We start from the raw sequence: 17,421 nt of genomic DNA on the forward strand, positions 1-17,421 counted from the left end.
AGATCCCTTCTCGCTAGAGGCCTATCTTCTTTCTTCCTTTTTCCTAAAATTCTTACATCCCAACCAGGAAAACTGACAGTCAGTAATAAGACCCCCAACCTTTTTAGATTCTCCCCCATAACAAGGAAAAAAAATAAACATTAGGTATAATTTTATTATATTTGGTGGTGTCAAGGACTCCTCAATTTAAACCAGTGTCCTTTTTTATACTGAAATAAAACTTTGCACAGAAAAAAAAAAGAACAGATTTATTTTTTACTTAATTCGGCACAGTTAAAATAAAATGCATATCTATATGTGTATACATGGAAAATGTTTAAGTAAATGGATAGCATTCTTCAACAAATACTACCCAGTAACATAATGACAGAAATAATTACAATAAACTCTAAGTCATAAACAGAGCAGACAACAGCATTTTCTTTGCAATGTACACTTTGAATCATTTTAAGTACAACTTTAAATACAAATAAAGGCTAAACATTCAGGTTTAGCTTTTTTTTTTTTTCAATCTTTAAAGGATTAAACATATCCTTAAATATATGAGGAATAAAGCAATATTTTTTTCACTTGCTGCACTCTTAAGTACACAACCATAAAAAAATAACCAATAACCTTTTGTGAAGCCATTTGTTTATGCACATTTTTGTATATAGTAGCAACAATTTATTAAGGTCATTCATAGTCTTTCTTTGAAACTTCCTTAAACCCAAAAATATTTATATATATATATATATATAGAGAGAGAGAGATAGAGAGAGAAACTGTGTGATAGAGAGCTTAAAAGTGCATCTGGTGGATGAAAATCAGAGTTATATATAGAAGATCCATGGTGTGCAAATTCGGTAATGCAGAGTTGGTTCCTGGTTGGTACATTCGACACTGTGATTTTGACTTAACTTTTTTTGAGCAGGGAAGCCTCTTTTTGTTTGGGACAGTAGATGGTTCAACTGAATCAAAAACATTATTTTGATTCAACTTTGTTAAAGAGTTATCTACTTTGCTTGTGAATGTTCCAAAAGGAGAGTGATTAATAGGCTTATAAGTTTTGTTTTTCTTAGGGTCAGAATTACCAATGATTTTTGTCTTTGAAATATTTTCTTTGTCTTTGACTGGGATATTTGGCAAAACTCTACTTGTATGAGAAGATGGGCCAGACTTAGCATTTGTTCCAGTAATTAGGGACTTATCGACTGGAGGTTGACAGCAGCTGTCTGCAATCTCTTCGCCCTTGACTCCAAATAAACCTGTTCTCATTTGATGGAAAGAAGTATTGGCACATCCATCAAGATCTGCGATGACTAGTTTTTTAAGGTCCTTCCCAGCTAGGTTTGGTGGAACATAACACTCTAGCTCTGATGATGAGCCTTTAAATGCTTTCAACCAGTTCCAGAGGGATTTAGCTCTGCAGTCACAGGTCCACTGGTTTGCATTTAAACGTAGGTATTGAAGGGATACTAAAGGTGACAGTATTTCTCCCTTGAGTACGGTTAAGTTGTTACTAAACAAGTAGAGAGTTGTTACTTTCTTAAGTTCATGAAAAGTTCTGCGATGGATATAATCCAGCCTGTTTTGATGAACCAGTAATCTGTCTAAATTTATGAGGCCACTAAATACATTTTCAGATAGGGTACTTAGTTTGTTGCCATGAAGAAACAAGTAAGTGAGGTTCCCCAGATCTACAAATGTGTCATCATGCAAGAAGTAAAGGTTGTTATCATGAAGATAGAGGTACTGCAAAGAGAAAAGGCCTTGGAAGATTCCAAGAGGTAAGTCCTGCAGACCACAGCGATTGAGGTGTAAAGTATGTAAGTGAACAAGACCTCGAAATGTGAGTGGAGAAACAGATCTAAGGTTATAGTTGTCACTCATGTCGAGTTCTTCCAGTTTTGTTAATCCATAAAATGCTCCAGACTCTATATGACTGATGTTGTTTGAATGGATCCATAGAATAGAAAGGTTCTGGCAGGAGGTGAAGCTAGTTGCCCTTACAAATGTTATTTTGTTATTGTGAAGAAAAATACGCTGAGTCTGTGTTGGAATGTATAAAGGGATGGAAGTCAGTCTTTGCTGTGAACAACTGAAGGTGATTTTCGGTTCATTGTAGCACAGGCAGGTTTCTGGACAACATTCCACTTTAAATATGTAAATTATGCAGCAAGTAAGGAGTAAGAGCAGCTTAGCGCCTGGAAAAGAAATGATGGAAAAGTGTTAATGTTCTTCATCTATTATTCATACTGCTACATAGATCATGATATCATTTGCAAATTAAATTTAATTATTATTATGCATTCTTAGGTATTATAACTGTAATGCAAAGGCTTTTAAATGTTCATCAAAATATCATTGACTTTTTTACTAATTGGCTAAAAGGTTAACTTTATGTTTGCAACAAATCTACTGCTGTGGAACAAAACAGTGAAATAATCAATTTTGCATTTTATTGTTTAGCTTTGTATTTGTTCAATATGTATTTAAAAGCATTACAACTGCTAATGTGCCCTACTAGAAATGGTGGGGTTGATTTACTAAAACAAGAGAGGGCAACATCTGGTGCAGCTGTGCATAGCATCCAATCAGCTTTTAACTTCAGTTTTGACAAAAAACACTGGAAGCTGATTGCTTTCTATGCAGAGCTGCACCAAATTTTGCATTTTAGTAAATTAACCACCATAACTTGATTGATGGCATGTCAGTAACAACTAACCAATGTTCACATATACACAGCATTACATTGTCTCCACAGGTCCCACACAACAGCAAGCAAAATTTGAACATTATTGACTGGGCAACCGTGTAGAATTTAAGACCATAAGTGCTATATACAGAGTTGATGATCACAATAACAGCTTAATCAGAAGCATTTATAGAGATGCTCCGGCAATAATATTTTGCAGTGGCTTAAAAAGTTAAACTACCATTAACATTTGACTATGCCTTAAAAGACAAGTATGAGGTTTGAAAAAAAAAAACTCTACTAACTCACCTAGGTGAATGTACTATAAATCTGATGCTGCATCTGTCCACTGCCACCTCTAAAACTTAGAACGAAGCGTTCAAAGACTAATTATTACTCAGTTGTCTGTATTCTGCATACTGTGAGTCACCGTCTATGTGCTCTGTCCTAGAGTTCCGGGCTGTGGGGGGGGGGGATGCAGGAGTGGCTTGCTCAGGCTCTCAGCAGCACGCTAAGAGGCTGAGCCAGCTGACGGTCAGGCATCTGGGTGGATCCCTACATTAAAGTCAGCCCTGGATCTGCTGAGTGACGTCAACTGACAGTGGACTTTAGCCCGTTGATGACTGAATACGGGTCACAAGAGTGCAGAATGAAGTGTACTCCTGTGACCTACAGGATAAGTGAAACCAAAAGAGCTTTGACCCTACTTTTCCTTAAGTACATCTAAAGGTTCCTATGTAGCACTTGTGACAGCCTAAATATGCCCCAAATTCAGTTACCTTGTGATGTGCATGCCTTATAAATTAATAATGGTGACAGCACTGCTCTGTATTCAGGAGCAGTTCTAGTGCTACAGTGTTATCATTCCATCACAGAACGCTACATAAGGTAAACTTTAATGCTGAGATCAAAGGGTATTTGTGAGAATTTGCAGAGGAATGACAATAAGCAGCACAACTTATTTTTTGTAATTGGAGGCCATAGTTCTACTTTCAGAGGAAGCATACAATGTTCTATTCCTATCACAGCAATGATACAAACAACTGCATTTAATTGAAAATGTAGACAGAAGTTATTTATCTCACAAACAATGTTTTTAGCATCAAATCTATACAAACACACAGAGAATGTGAATTTTTTATTGTTTTTTGTAGAGAATGTTCTGGTTGTAAGTATTTAATGTCTCAAATATTTGGATATGGCTTTCCCCTTCAAAAATTGGTATGCCTTTTATCGTTTGCCTATTAGCTGATTGTGCAGGTAACTTTAAGTGCCCTTTCACACAGGGCGGATCAGTAATGATCCGCCCGTGAACCTCCATCTGCTCCATTGATCCCCGCTGAGCCAGCGGATGACAGGGCGGTCCCCGCACACTGTGCAGGGACCGCCCTGTCTTTTCTCCGCTCTCCCCTATGGGGGGATTGGATGAACATGGACCGTGTGTCCGTGTTCATCCGATCCGCAGACGGAAGGAAAAATAGGGTTTTCCTCCGTCTGCAGAATCAGAGGAATGCGGAGGCGGGTGAGATATTCATCCGCTGACACCCACGATCTCATAGGGACCAATGTATGTCCCTTTTTCATCTGCACACGGATGGATGAAAAAGCGGACATATGGTCCGTAAGTGTGAAAGGGGCCTTACTGTTCTGTATTCTCATTACATTCTATAATACTAATAATACTCAAAATGATTTTAATAACTATAGCACAGAGGAAAAGAAAAATAGATACTGTATATAAGTGTAGAACCAGCCCATGGTTACCAATCTGATTTCATCCTTTATTCTCTTGAAAAATTTAACAGAATGATATGTAAATAGGGGCAACATCACAACTTTTGTTCCAGTTTGTTCTTTTTTTCTTTTTAAAAACAATTGACTTCTTCCTAAAAGCTTCAAAAATGTATCTTTTTAACCTTGTTGGCAAAACTTGCCACACTGAAATCTCTCTTTGTTGTAGTTCAACAAATTACTTGAGTTACCTATGTAAGTAACAATCTTGCAGTCTCATTCAGAGCTACTCAGCTAAAGACTAGCAATGCCCGACTAAACTAATGGAGCTATGAAAACTGTTAAAAAGTTGGATGTCTCTTAACAGATCTAATTGCTAAAGCCAAAAACATAATTTTTCACCAGTTTCAGAAATAAATACTCTAGGGAATTAAAAAATGACTACTGCAGTTGTATAGGTTTTTACTTCAAATAACTAGTTTATAATATAAATAATATAATAAATATCTGATCTAACTGTAAGGCCGCGTACACATGATCGGTTAAACCGATGAGAATGGTCTGATGGACCGTTTTCATCGGTCCAAACCGATCGTGTGTGGGCGCCATCGGTTATTTATCCATCGGTTAAAAAAAGTCAACTTGTTTTAAATTTAACCAATGGATTCCTAACCGATAGAAAAAAAAACGATCGTTAGTAGGCACGACCATCGGTTAAAAATCCACGCATGCTTAGAATCAAGTCGGCGCATGCTTGGAAGCATTGAACTTCGTTTTTTTCAGCACGTCGTTGTGTTTTACGTCACCGCATTCTGACACGATCGTTTTTTTAACCGATGGTGTGTAGGCACGACTGACCATCAGTCAGCATCATCGGTTAACCGATGAAAACGGTCCATCAGACCGTTTTCATCGGATGTACCGATCGTGTGTACAGGGCCTACGATTCAAGAAGGTGGGTAGAAAATCACAATATAAATAAGATAAAATAGAGCTAAATAATATCAATTTCAAGTGAAACAATAACAGATCCACACCTTTGCGACATTTATGTTTGTGAAAAGAAATTTTTGGTTATGAAATGATCACAAAATAAAATCACAGCTTAAATAGAGCGTATGGCCTCGTACATACGACCGAGTTTCTCGGCAAATACCAGCAAGAAACTTGCTGGGTTTTTTTCTTTGCCGAGGAAACCGGTCGTGTGTACATTTTTCGACGAGGAAACTGTCAAGGAACTCGTCGAGCCAAAAAGAGAGCATGCTCTCTTTTTCCTCGACGGGAATGGAGAAAATTGGCTCGCCGAGTTCCTCGACAGCCTCACAAGGAACTCGACGAGCAAAACGATGTGTTTCGCCCGTCGAGTTCCTTGGCTGTGTGAACGAGGCTTATGGGTAATTTTCACTAAAATCCACTGCTTTTTTGTAGTAAAAAAGAAATGTAGCCATCAATGCAATACTCACCTAATTTTAGATGATGTTCCCATCAGACTCACTTCTCTGCTATCCAGTACAGACCTTTCTTCAGGTTGAATGATGCTCAGCATTATTCAACCCACTTTCTGTGAGCCCAGAATATCAAGGACATGCTCTCATCAAGCAACCATGGTCATTTTCACAGAAAACAGTGTTATATTTTTATTCCCTGTAGAATTTAAGACCCATGATGTCACACAAGGAGGAAGATGACCTATGATGCCACACAGCCACACATTTGGAAAAAAGGTATGTAAATGAATACTTGCTGGTATATATAAAGACAATTGGCATAACAATATTTTTTCATGTACTCTTATCTGTATGTCCAGACAGGGGTGGCTAATAAAGGGCCAACACAATAAAAAATGCAAATTTTTACATTATATTCATGAAATTCATGAATATATATATTCATGAAATGATTTTCATTGACCAAATCATTTTACATCTCTACAAACTTTTACTGTCCCAACTCCCAACCTGGGGACATGGTGTGATTTGCTGGACCCCAGGATTTGGTTCAAATATGCTATTATGACAAAAAACTGATCTTGATGCTTCCTCACTGTTTTCAAAAGCAGGATGCTACCCCCTTCTCTAAGGTCCAAGCAGTATTGTTACTATTAACTTATGTTTCCCTTATAATCCAGATAGTTAACTGCTTCTTTGTGTGGCTATAGACAGTATCTTCCATCTTGTGTGACTTGAATGTAGCCATATTAGTATACAGTTTTTGAGTATTATATGTGATACTTTTTCTATTAATTTTCATTTTGTAGGACATGCTTCCAGGGGTCCAGTACTGCTTGGACCAAGAGGAATGGGGTAGAGCGCAAATGCATGGCCTGAATTTTAACTGTTTTTGAAAATAATAAGAAACGTATCTTGCACAATCTCAAATGTGTTGTTACAAGTCCACTTATATGAGTAAATCACTTACGTGTGCTGCAGGTCAAATTGTATTCTTTCTAACCTAATAATATGCAGATCTTACTCATAAAAAAAGTTTTGTTTTCAATTTAAAGCACAGGTAAAAGCACTAGAATACATAGTTTAGCAGAGGAAATGCTGGTACATGCATTCAATGTATCCATTTATAAAAAAAAAAAATAGTCAAAGTACCATAAACTTGTCTTCTAAAATAAAGTCACATGTTCCTGCTAGTCTGCTTGTATTTCAGGGCTAGAAGCCGGAAGCAGTACAAAGGATATAGTCACATAACAGGAGGTGATTTGTGCTCAAAAATACTTAAAAGAAATAACATGGAAACTCAGTTCACAAGGATAAGCACCAGGAAACGATCATCCTTATTTTTAAAAAAGTGACAGTTATGTTCAGCTTAGTTCAATGAGATTTTGAGTCTGATGGCTAAAAATACAGATCCTTATCCTTGTGTAAAATTAAATTTGGAAATTACAAACACACTGCTGAAAATAAAGATTCTTATCCTTGTGTAAAGCTTCCAGCATTGAGCCTACACTGTCAGTCAGACTCTATGGATAGTGGGAGATGTACTAATGTTACTGGAAAGTTCTGTCTACATTACACACTCTGAAATGCAGAATGGCTGCCATTTTATTGTGGTGCCACCATCACAGTCCATAGTAACTGTTAACCAAATCTGGACCCAGATGTAATGCCTGATATATAAAGAATGCTTGATGCAGAACAATGCCATAAAAAGATTAGTCACAACGGGTTAGGGTATAGATGAATGATGAAAAATATGAAAATATTCTTACAGAGTATACTAACTATACAACAAAATATTTTTTGTTTTTCTCATTAAATGCATGGATAATGTATATGTCAAAGGAATAAAATCACATAAATAAATGATATTGCTGATAATGCATCTAAATGTTCAGGCATATCTTTCCTGCTACGTATAAATTATAAAGTGTCAGCAGATACCGAAGCAGGCTGCAGTCTTCTTGCCCCTGACTACTGTGAAAACACAGTGTTGTGAGATATGCTGGTACATCTTTTTTTTTTCTGAACAAAAATGAAACCTGCTGCAACTTTATTTTCCCAATTATCTCTTTACCAGTATCCCCTGAGCACCAGCTCACATCCTGTGTTACAATCTTTGGTCCTGACCTACATTTTCTATGGGCTCCTTCTTTTTTTCCACTCTGGTTTGAACCTTGTAAAAGGAACAAGGCATTATCTTTGCAGGTTCAGCAGGGTCTCTCTACATTAGGAGGCAATCGATCACTGAGGGAGAAATGATCCGTCTTTCCTTCTTAAAACATGTTTATCTTGCACACATTTCTCTATGGCAGAAATCAACACAAGTGATAAATAACAATACAGACTCTATAGTGATATATGGTTTATAGACCTAAGCAGTAATATCACCAAGATAGGGGCTTACATGAGAAACAACAGTTTGTTGTATAAAAACAGCCTACATTGTTAGGGGAAATGTAAAGCATTTTATACGTATTTCCTTGTTTTACTAAGTTTAGAACAATAAATAAATAAAAAAGTAGAAATTTTTCATTTCTTAAATAAAGATCAAATATTTCATATAATTATTTCATTTTTACTATTTCCAGCCAGCAGGTGGCACACTAGGTACATTTTCACATGTTTACCAGGCTAATCCTAAAATAAAAGTCTGCAAGAAAATAATTGTCATAATATACAGAAACAATATTCTTTCCAAAAAAAAAAAAAAAGCTGTAAAGTCTCGAGGTTTTTTACCTTAATGCATTCTATGCATTAAGGTAAAAAACCTTCTGTGCTGCAGCTGCCCCCCAGCTCCTTACCTAAACCCAATCGTTCCAGCGACGAGCACAAGCCCAGCAGCTCCGGTCCTCATTGGATAGATTGAGAGCAGCAGGAGAAATTGGTTTCCGTTGCTGTCAATTAAATCCAGTGACACTGGAGCCAGGGTGCGGGCTTCCAGATTACGATAAGCCCCCAGCATGCAGACCCCGACAACCAATTGAGAAGGTTGTCGGGAAGAGGCTCTTATCCCCAACCACATAAGGACAAGTTGCTTTGGGAGGACCCCAAAGCACTCTCCCCTTGTTGAGAGCATGTGGCCTAGTATGGTTAAGGAAGTGGGGGGAGCTTGCTCATTCCCCCCCTATCCTGACATCCAGGCTACATGCTCAGATAAGTGTCTGGTATGGATTTTGAGTGGGACACCCACACCATTTTTTTTATTTAAATTTGACGTGGAGTTCCTCTTAAAATCCATACCAGACTTGAAGGGCCTGGTATGGACTGGGGGGGGGGGGCCCTACGCCAGTTTTTATTTTTTATCTATATTGCCAGGAGCCGTTTAGATTACATTTTTTCCTTTAGAAATTTCGATTTGCTGTGGCAATGTTCTTTAAATATCGTGCCTGGGGCTCCCTTTAGTCTGCCTGTAAAGTGGCACAGATGCGCCACTTTACAGGCAGACTAAAGAGACCCCCAGGCCCGATATTAAAAAGGAATATTTCATTTGTATTGTTTCACTTTAAGCTTTATTAAAATCCCTCCTCCTGGATTTTTTTTATGGCAATAACTTGCATATAAGTCTTTAAAATTAGCACTTTTGATTTTTCATGTTCATGTCCCATAGCTCGCTTTTGATTTTTCATGTTCATGTCCCATAGTTCGCTAGAACATTTTGCCTGTTTGCAGTGTTCTGGTGCAAACCGAACCGGGGGGTGTTCAGCCCATCCCTACTAAAGAACAGATAACATTTTTGAATCCTTATGCAATTCCCCAGGGGACTCAATGCATGGAGCACTTAGTCCTGTTCTGATACAACCCTTCATTTTGTAAACTTTTTTTATTATTTTTCTATGTTTCTGCTGGCTGTATTTTCACCTCAGGGAGAAGCCCAATTTATTTGTTCCTTTTGGGGAGTTTATACGTGTTCCTACTAGGCAAAACTGACTCTTTTAATCAAATTTTCTTCTATTTATGCTAAATGCTGCTGTCTGTCTGGAAGATCCAGGGCACAGTGCATAGCTCAGTGCTGGCAGGGCAGTGATTGATCTTTTGCAAGCAAGCAGAGTAATAACTGGCAGCTTGTGTTGCTATCATTTTGCTGTTGAGAATGGCAAGCGCAGTCATTCACAATCACACAAGCTGCTTATTATGACTATGATTGTAAAAGACCAATCATTGTCCTGCTGACACTGAGCAAAAGGTCAGCCTATAGACGGGCCACTATTTTTGAAGACTCCTGCAGACACTACAAAAGCCTAATAGGGCTAATAGGTTAGGGGGTCTCAAAAAGCAGCATGGTGGTGGTGGTGGTGGGGATTTCCCTGGGGAACTTGTACCAAAGCAAAAAAAATGTTTAAAATTCATGTGGCCAGGAGAAGTTATTTTTTTTTGGCACTGGCATTTACAATAAACTAACAATAAACCTGCGTTGTTTTTTAATTAAAATAACAAACATGTTACACCTGCTCTATGCAATATTAAATTTACTCAGAGCAGCCCTAATCCTCCTTTTCGCTCCCGACGTCATTGGATTTTGGGCCTCTGTGCGTGACTAGGCTAACAGAAAGTCTCAGGCCCCGTACACACTGTCGGACCGAACCAATGAGAATGAACCAAAGTTCAGTTTCATCGGACCAAACCGAGCATGTGTATAGGCCATCGGTCTGTTTTCCTTCGGTCCAAAATTTTAAAACATGCTTCAAAACCGAACCGATGGACCGCTGCCCCATCGGACCAAACCGATGGTTAGTACAGAAAAGCATCGGTTCAAAACCCGCACATGCTCAGAATCAAGTCGACGCATGCTTGGAAGCATTGAACTTTGTTTAATCAGCACGTCGTGTGTTTGACATCACCGCATTCTGACCCGATCGGATTTTGGACTGACGGTGTGTACGCATATCAGGCCGTACGGCCACTTCAGAGGTGAACCGATGAAAACGGTCCAACGGACCAGTCACATCGGTTTGGTCCAACCGTGTGTCCAAGGCCTCACACATATGGTATTCCCATACTCAGGAGAAGTAACAGAACGTATTTTTATACATACATTTTTTACATATACCCATGGAATGTGTGAGCAATATATCAATAAATTGAAAATTAGGATTAAACAAAAAAATATAATTTTTTGTCATTTTCCCAAAACTTGTGGCAAAAAATAAAATGTTCCATGAACTCAATATGCCTCTCAGCAAATACTTTGAGGTGTCTACTTTCCAAAATATTGCCGATTTATGAGGTGTTTGAACTTTCCTGGGCCTATAAAAACATTACGTGTTTGGCCAGAATTGGAAGTTTCTGAGTAAGGCCGCGTACACATGGTCGTTCCAAACCGATGAGAATGGTCTGACAGGCCATTTCCATTGGTTCACCGCTGAAGTGGCCTGATGGTCTGGTGTGCGTACACACCATCGTTCCAAAAACCGATCGGGTCAGAATGCGGTGACGTCAAACACACGACATGCTGAATAAAACGAAGTTCAATGCTTCCAAGCATGCGTCGACTTTATTCTGAGCATGCGCAGGTTTTGAACCGATGCTTTCTGTACTAACCATCGGTTTGGACCGATCGGGCAGCGGGCCATCGGTTCGATTTTAAAGCATGTTTTAAAATTTTGGACCGAAGGACAACAGACCGATGGGCTATACACACGGTCGGTTTGGACCGATGAAACTGAACCTCGGTCCATTCTCATCAGTTTTGTCCGACCGTGTGTACGCGGCCTTAGTCCCTGAATGCAGCCACTGTGACTGCACTGAGCCCTGTAGAAGAAAACAGGTTCCTATTCACTCAGTCATAATTAAAAATGAATCTGCTTGCTAACAGAATGGTCAACCGCAACCATCGCATGGATCGGAACTGGACCAAGTACTCCATGCACTAGGTCCACTGGAGGATTCCATAAGGATTTAAATTTGTTGTGATACCGCTTCTTTAGCAACAGATTTGTAGGGTATAAAATGTATGTCTTTGTGTTTCACTTAGTCACTAGAGCCTAGAACTAACCAATGTTATAGCGAATAAAACAAAATGCTTATATTTTGGTTTCATGCCTGCAAGTTTGTGCAATAAATTTCATTCCTAGTCATTCCTTGAATAATAAATCTAAAGGCTGGTCTTTGAAAATATTAATACAATAGCTTACACTACTTGTTTGACATTTGTCTGTAATCTGAAGGGACAGTCTCATTACATATTTTTTCCACGGAGGTTTTGTCCTGGAAAGTGTTTCTGGTTTTTACAGATAACTGTAGAGCACAAAGAAAGTATTTCTGTGCAGTTGATTTGTGCACTTCTTGATATCAGCTTCCACCATTTATTCAAGATGATTTCTTCAAACAGTTTTATTATGGTTATGTGCCATTGTCAGTCATATTACAGGGAGCACATGCTCATGTGTGTCTAGTCTATATTAGAAATGATTTAGACAGATGCATCTGCTCAGTAATATATTCCTGTAAATGATATTGAAATTCTAAAGTAATTCTATCTCAAACCAGTACAATTCAAACCAAGCATAGGATGTAAAAAAAAAAAAACTGAAGGTTATTTTACAATAAAACTGCATGCCAATAGGATAAGTAGATCTAGAGATATAGTCAGCTCAAATTTATGCCGATCATTGCCTCCTAAGCCTGTCTATTGGTCCTTTATTGTAGCTGAAGGCCTCAGTGACCAAGAGGAAAACTTGCAACAAGGAAGAGGAGGGGCAACGCTCAACTTTTCAGCAGTTTATTATTATTATTTAAGGTACTTATATAGCGCCGTCAATTTACACAGCGCTTTACATTGTACATTCACATCAGTCCCTACCCTCAAGGAGCTTACAATCTAAGGTCCCTAACTCACATTCATATACTAGGGCCAATTAAGACAGAATCCAATTAACCTAACAGCATGTCTTTGGAGTGTGAGAGGAAACCAGAGTACCCGGAGGAAACCCATGCACGCACAGGGAGAACACACAAACTCCAGGCAGGCAGTGTCGTGGTTGGGATTCAAACCAATGACCCTTTTTACTGCTAGGTGAGAGTGCTACCCACTATATCGCTGTGCCGCCCTATAACTTAAGTTCTTGCACAGTCATGCTACACTGTACCCAGATTAAATTTTTATAATTTTTTTCCCTCAAATAGAGCTTTCTTTTGGTTGTATTTAATCACTGCTGGGTTTTACATTTTTTGCTAAAAAAACAAAAAAGACTGAAAATTTTGAAAAACAAAAACGGATTTCATAGTTTGTTATAACATTTTGAAAACAGGTAATTTTTCTTCTTCGTTGATGTGCACTGATGGGCACTGAGAGGTGGCACTGAGAGGTTGCACTGATGAGTGGCACTGATGGGAGGCACTGGTCGGTGGCACTCATAGGTGGCACTGATGGGCACTGGTAAGTGACACTGATAGGCAGCATTGATAGGTGGCACTGATGATGAGGCACTGATGGGCATTATTTGGCAGCGTTGGTGGGCATTGATAGGTGGCACTGGTAGGTGGCACTGGTGGGTACTGGTAGGTGGCACTGGTGAGCACTGGCAGGTAACACTGGTGGGCACTGCATAACAGCAGTGCCTCTCCGTGTGAGGGAATAATATTCCTTGAAAATAATCCGGTGATTGGCTTTTTCCCCCCCTGAGGGAAAAAAAAGACAGTTTACCAATCTTTAGTGACAGCTAATCACATGCTATTGGGCCGGGATCTGTGATTAGCCGAGTCTCATAGACTTAGTGATCACAGAACGCACCATGTGCAGGGACGTGCTGACAGTGCATGCTCGGGAGGACTTCTATAGACGCCCTCCCGACAATTAAGTGCAGTTTCTGATGTGAGACACCAGTCAATAAAGTCCTATGTCTTCCTCAGTTGTTTTTAGATTTACTAAAGGCTTATCAGTAATAATAAAACTGTATCAGCATAATTAGAAATGTTACTTAATTATTACCTTCCGTGCCAGCTATATATAGGAAAATTTAATTTTTCTGGGTTTTCACTCAATAACTTGAAAACCCATCTATGTGAGGATAAAATAAATATATGGAAATTTGCTTTTCACATGTTTGGATAATTGAAGTGAATCTTCATTTAACTTATCAAACAAAAATTCTCAACTCTTTTGGTATATCAGTCTCAATGTATTGCACATTAATATGCTTTTTAATCCTTTTTCTATTGTATTGTTCACTGTCCACCATGTAGGTCTGCTGTATACTGTTGCAAGTAGGCATCATAGTTTTAAACATACCCCTGTTGTTTCTGCTGCAGACCGAGATCAATGTCCTTATCTTTTCTTTCTGGTACTAGGACATACCATGAACACTGAAATGCACATTACTGAGCACTTCCTAGTTCATTAATTTCAGTGGAAAACTGATCTCCTTTGTACTATAAATATGATTGATGGGATGCTAGATCACTCACAAACAAAATTATTATAGTTTCTTAATAATCTTATTAATCATAGTTACACTCCAGACTAGGACATATTGTAGTATATACTAATGGGACCTTCTACTTATTGATGTGGGGGATCTCTGTGATCCCTAGAGGTATGGTGTGGGAGCTTGGGATGATTTATGATAATCTCACCCAAAATAAAAATAAAATAAAAAACAAATTTCTTCCAGAATTTTGGCCAAAATGTATTTTGCTACATATATTTCATATAAAAATATCCCAGTAAGTGTATATTGATTGGTTTGCATGAAAGTTATAGCACATACACGCTATGATATAGATAATGGAATTTTTAAAAAAATGTTATGCTACTAATGGCAGCGATCAACGACTTGTAATAGGACTGCAATATTTCGACGGAGAATCTGACACTAACTGATGCTGTGGGGAACTGACTAACTGACACTGACATCACCAGTGCCATTAATACAGTGATTAGTGATTATACCATATAAGGGTTAAATATGTGCCTAACAATGTGTAACAAGTGTACAGTTTGCTGCTTTTTACTATTGATCTCTCAGTTTATTATCCCTGTTTCACTCCATGTGTACAGAGCTCTGTGTTGAATTTCAACACAGAGCTCTTGGCTGTGAATGTACATCATTGGCCAGGACTTGCTGAAAGGCTCCCGCTGTGTATAATCATAGCGGGAGCCGGCCAGGGAACATGCATGCGCAAGCCCTAACTCAGAAGTAGGCAGCAACTTACCAGTACGTCACTTTGCCTACAGCGGCCGCCTGTCCACAGTACAATGTGGACAGGTGGGTTGTCATTAATTGGTTAACACAAACCCTCATTCACCTCTGTAGCTATAGGCATTGTGCATAAATTCATCCAGACATATAATGTAAACACATGTAAACAGATGTGAAAAATAACTGAAAAATAACTTTTGAGTCTTTTTATGATATTTGAGGGTTGTATACTTCATACAAGCAGTAAGCTAGGTCCATACCTGGGCACAGGTTTATTTAACAGTTTTCTACATAATCTGACATTACCATTCCTTACAAAAAAGATGTTACCCTGTAACATGCTACATGTATTTATCTTTAGAAAGATAGGTAAGGGAAGCAATATCTTAGATCTGTACAATCTGTACATCATTGGTTAACACTTTCCATGCTTCCATATCATTAATAAGCTTTTAAGTTCTCCAGGACACAGTCTAAACAAATATATGCATTAATATTTCAGCAGCCAAATTAAAAGAAATCCCCACTGAACAAAACATATTTTGAGGACTGTCATGAAACACTACTAAATTGTTCTGTGCAGATCCAAGTAACTGTACAGCAATTTTCTTTATTATCAAAAAGAGCATACAATAAGAATTGTTTGCGTTTTCCTGTGGCAACCAGTCAGTTTTTCACTGTAAACATGTCAGTGTGGCTATACATTTAATTGCTATTTGTTGTAAAACAATGCAGGGCATTCAAAGGGCTGATATATCAAAGTGTACCTCTAAACAAATTTTTTTTAGAGATAAAGAAGGGTTGGACCCCCTGTTTAATTTTTTATGGTTGTCTATGTCCTCGTTGTGGAGATTCTCCCCTCTTCTTATATTGGGTGGTGACCATTGTCAACAGGAAATTGAAAATTTCAAAGTTGTCACCCAAACTGTCTGATGGAAACACCTTTGACAACCATCTAAGGGAATTTTCCTCAGTAGACAATGACAGCAAAAAAAAAAAAAACTGTCAAAAGTTTGATTACTTTCCTATTCTACCCCCAAAAATGGCTTTACATATACTTTACCTACTGAATCTAAAGCTGACCTTACACATGCCAATTTTCTGTCAGTTGAAACCATTCCCAATCCATCAGAAATAGCTAATAAAATCACAAGTAATTGCTAGAAATTAGGCAATGTTCAACCCACAAGTCTGATTGACCATCAGAATTCCATTCATTGTGAAGCTTAACTGTACAATAAATGAACAGCCTCAATACAATTTATTGAAGGATTAAACTGAAATAGACAGAAAAAAAAAATACTGTGCCAGTTTAATCGAAAGTGATCTAATTTGTTCCGCTGGGTTTGATCTGGGCAGTCCCTCGAAACCACCATTTTTATGGGAAGGGTTTGGACACCTCACAATGTTTTAATTGCCGTTCTGTCCTTGTTACATCCACACACCCAATTTCCTGTATGGACATCACAGGAACAGGAAATAGGGGAAAACGTCCTAATCCTGCCACAGAAAAGCAATAAGACTGACATTTTACCTTGTTCCCAGTCTATCCAAAACAAAATAAAAACTGGGTGGAGTTAGGCTTTATTTGGTGTATCTTTTGTCAGTAAGCAGCAATTGGTAATTGTAAACTATTTTATGCGTCTGACCTCCTTCTGCTCTGCCTCAAATGGAAGACATACAAGTCTATAGAAATGCAAAACTCATTTGAGATCCATACATTTTTTTTTATAAATTGATGTAAATTGACAAAGGGGATTATTTTTTGCAGACATCTGACCTAAAAGTGAATGACAATGCTTGTAGTCCCAGAAACCCTATATAAAGATGCAGATGCTAGCCATACAGTGGTTTGGCCACAGGGTTACCAGCATTACCCAAAAGAAGGGAGGCAAAGTGGATATTTCAAAGCACAGTGGCTAAATGGTTAGCACTTTTGCTTAGCAGCACTAAGATTGTTTGTTCAAATCCCAACTACACCACTACCTGCCTAGAGTTTTCAAGTGTGTGTGTGTCTATGCATGCACACAGTCCAGCTCAGGAGCGAGGTCACATTTATGGCACCATAGGATGTGGCTCCCTATGGGGACCTAGGAGAAGAGACAGAGTGGAGAGCGCTGGCAGGCTCCCCAGTAGAGATAGTTCAGGGTTGCTCTGTGCAATACCCTTGCACAGAGCAGGAAAGTATAACTTTTTTTTTTAAATAAGTATACAACTGCTTTAATAAAAAAAAAACATGTTTTACAGTGGAAAGCCCTTTATTGGCAAAACTAAGCGACAGTTAAAAATCTGAATTGGCATACACATTGGCAGTATTAGAAGAAGGATGATGAATGTCCACTAGCTTTGCATTTTCTACAGTTTCATGATGGTAACCCAGATGGGTTGAAAGTTAAAGGAATCTATGCTCTGAATCTCTCCCTTA

General features: G+C 38.4%; 1 protein-coding gene across 1 annotated transcript in view; it reads right to left on the minus strand.

Annotated features, from left to right (window-relative positions):
* Positions 1–233: 233 nt before the first annotated feature.
* The window catches only part of RTN4R (reticulon 4 receptor), a 304,428-nt gene continuing 287,240 nt past the window's right edge, over positions 234–17,421 (minus strand). Inside the window, exon 3 of the mRNA XM_040350588.1 lies at positions 234–2,186. Coding sequence (XP_040206522.1) covers positions 781–2,186 — 1,406 coding nt within the window. The 3' untranslated portion in view covers positions 234–780. The remainder of the gene's footprint in view (positions 2,187–17,421) is intronic.

This window comes from Rana temporaria, chromosome 1 (genome assembly GCF_905171775.1).
Source record: "Rana temporaria chromosome 1, aRanTem1.1, whole genome shotgun sequence".
Taxonomy (NCBI): Eukaryota; Metazoa; Chordata; class Amphibia; order Anura; family Ranidae; genus Rana; species Rana temporaria.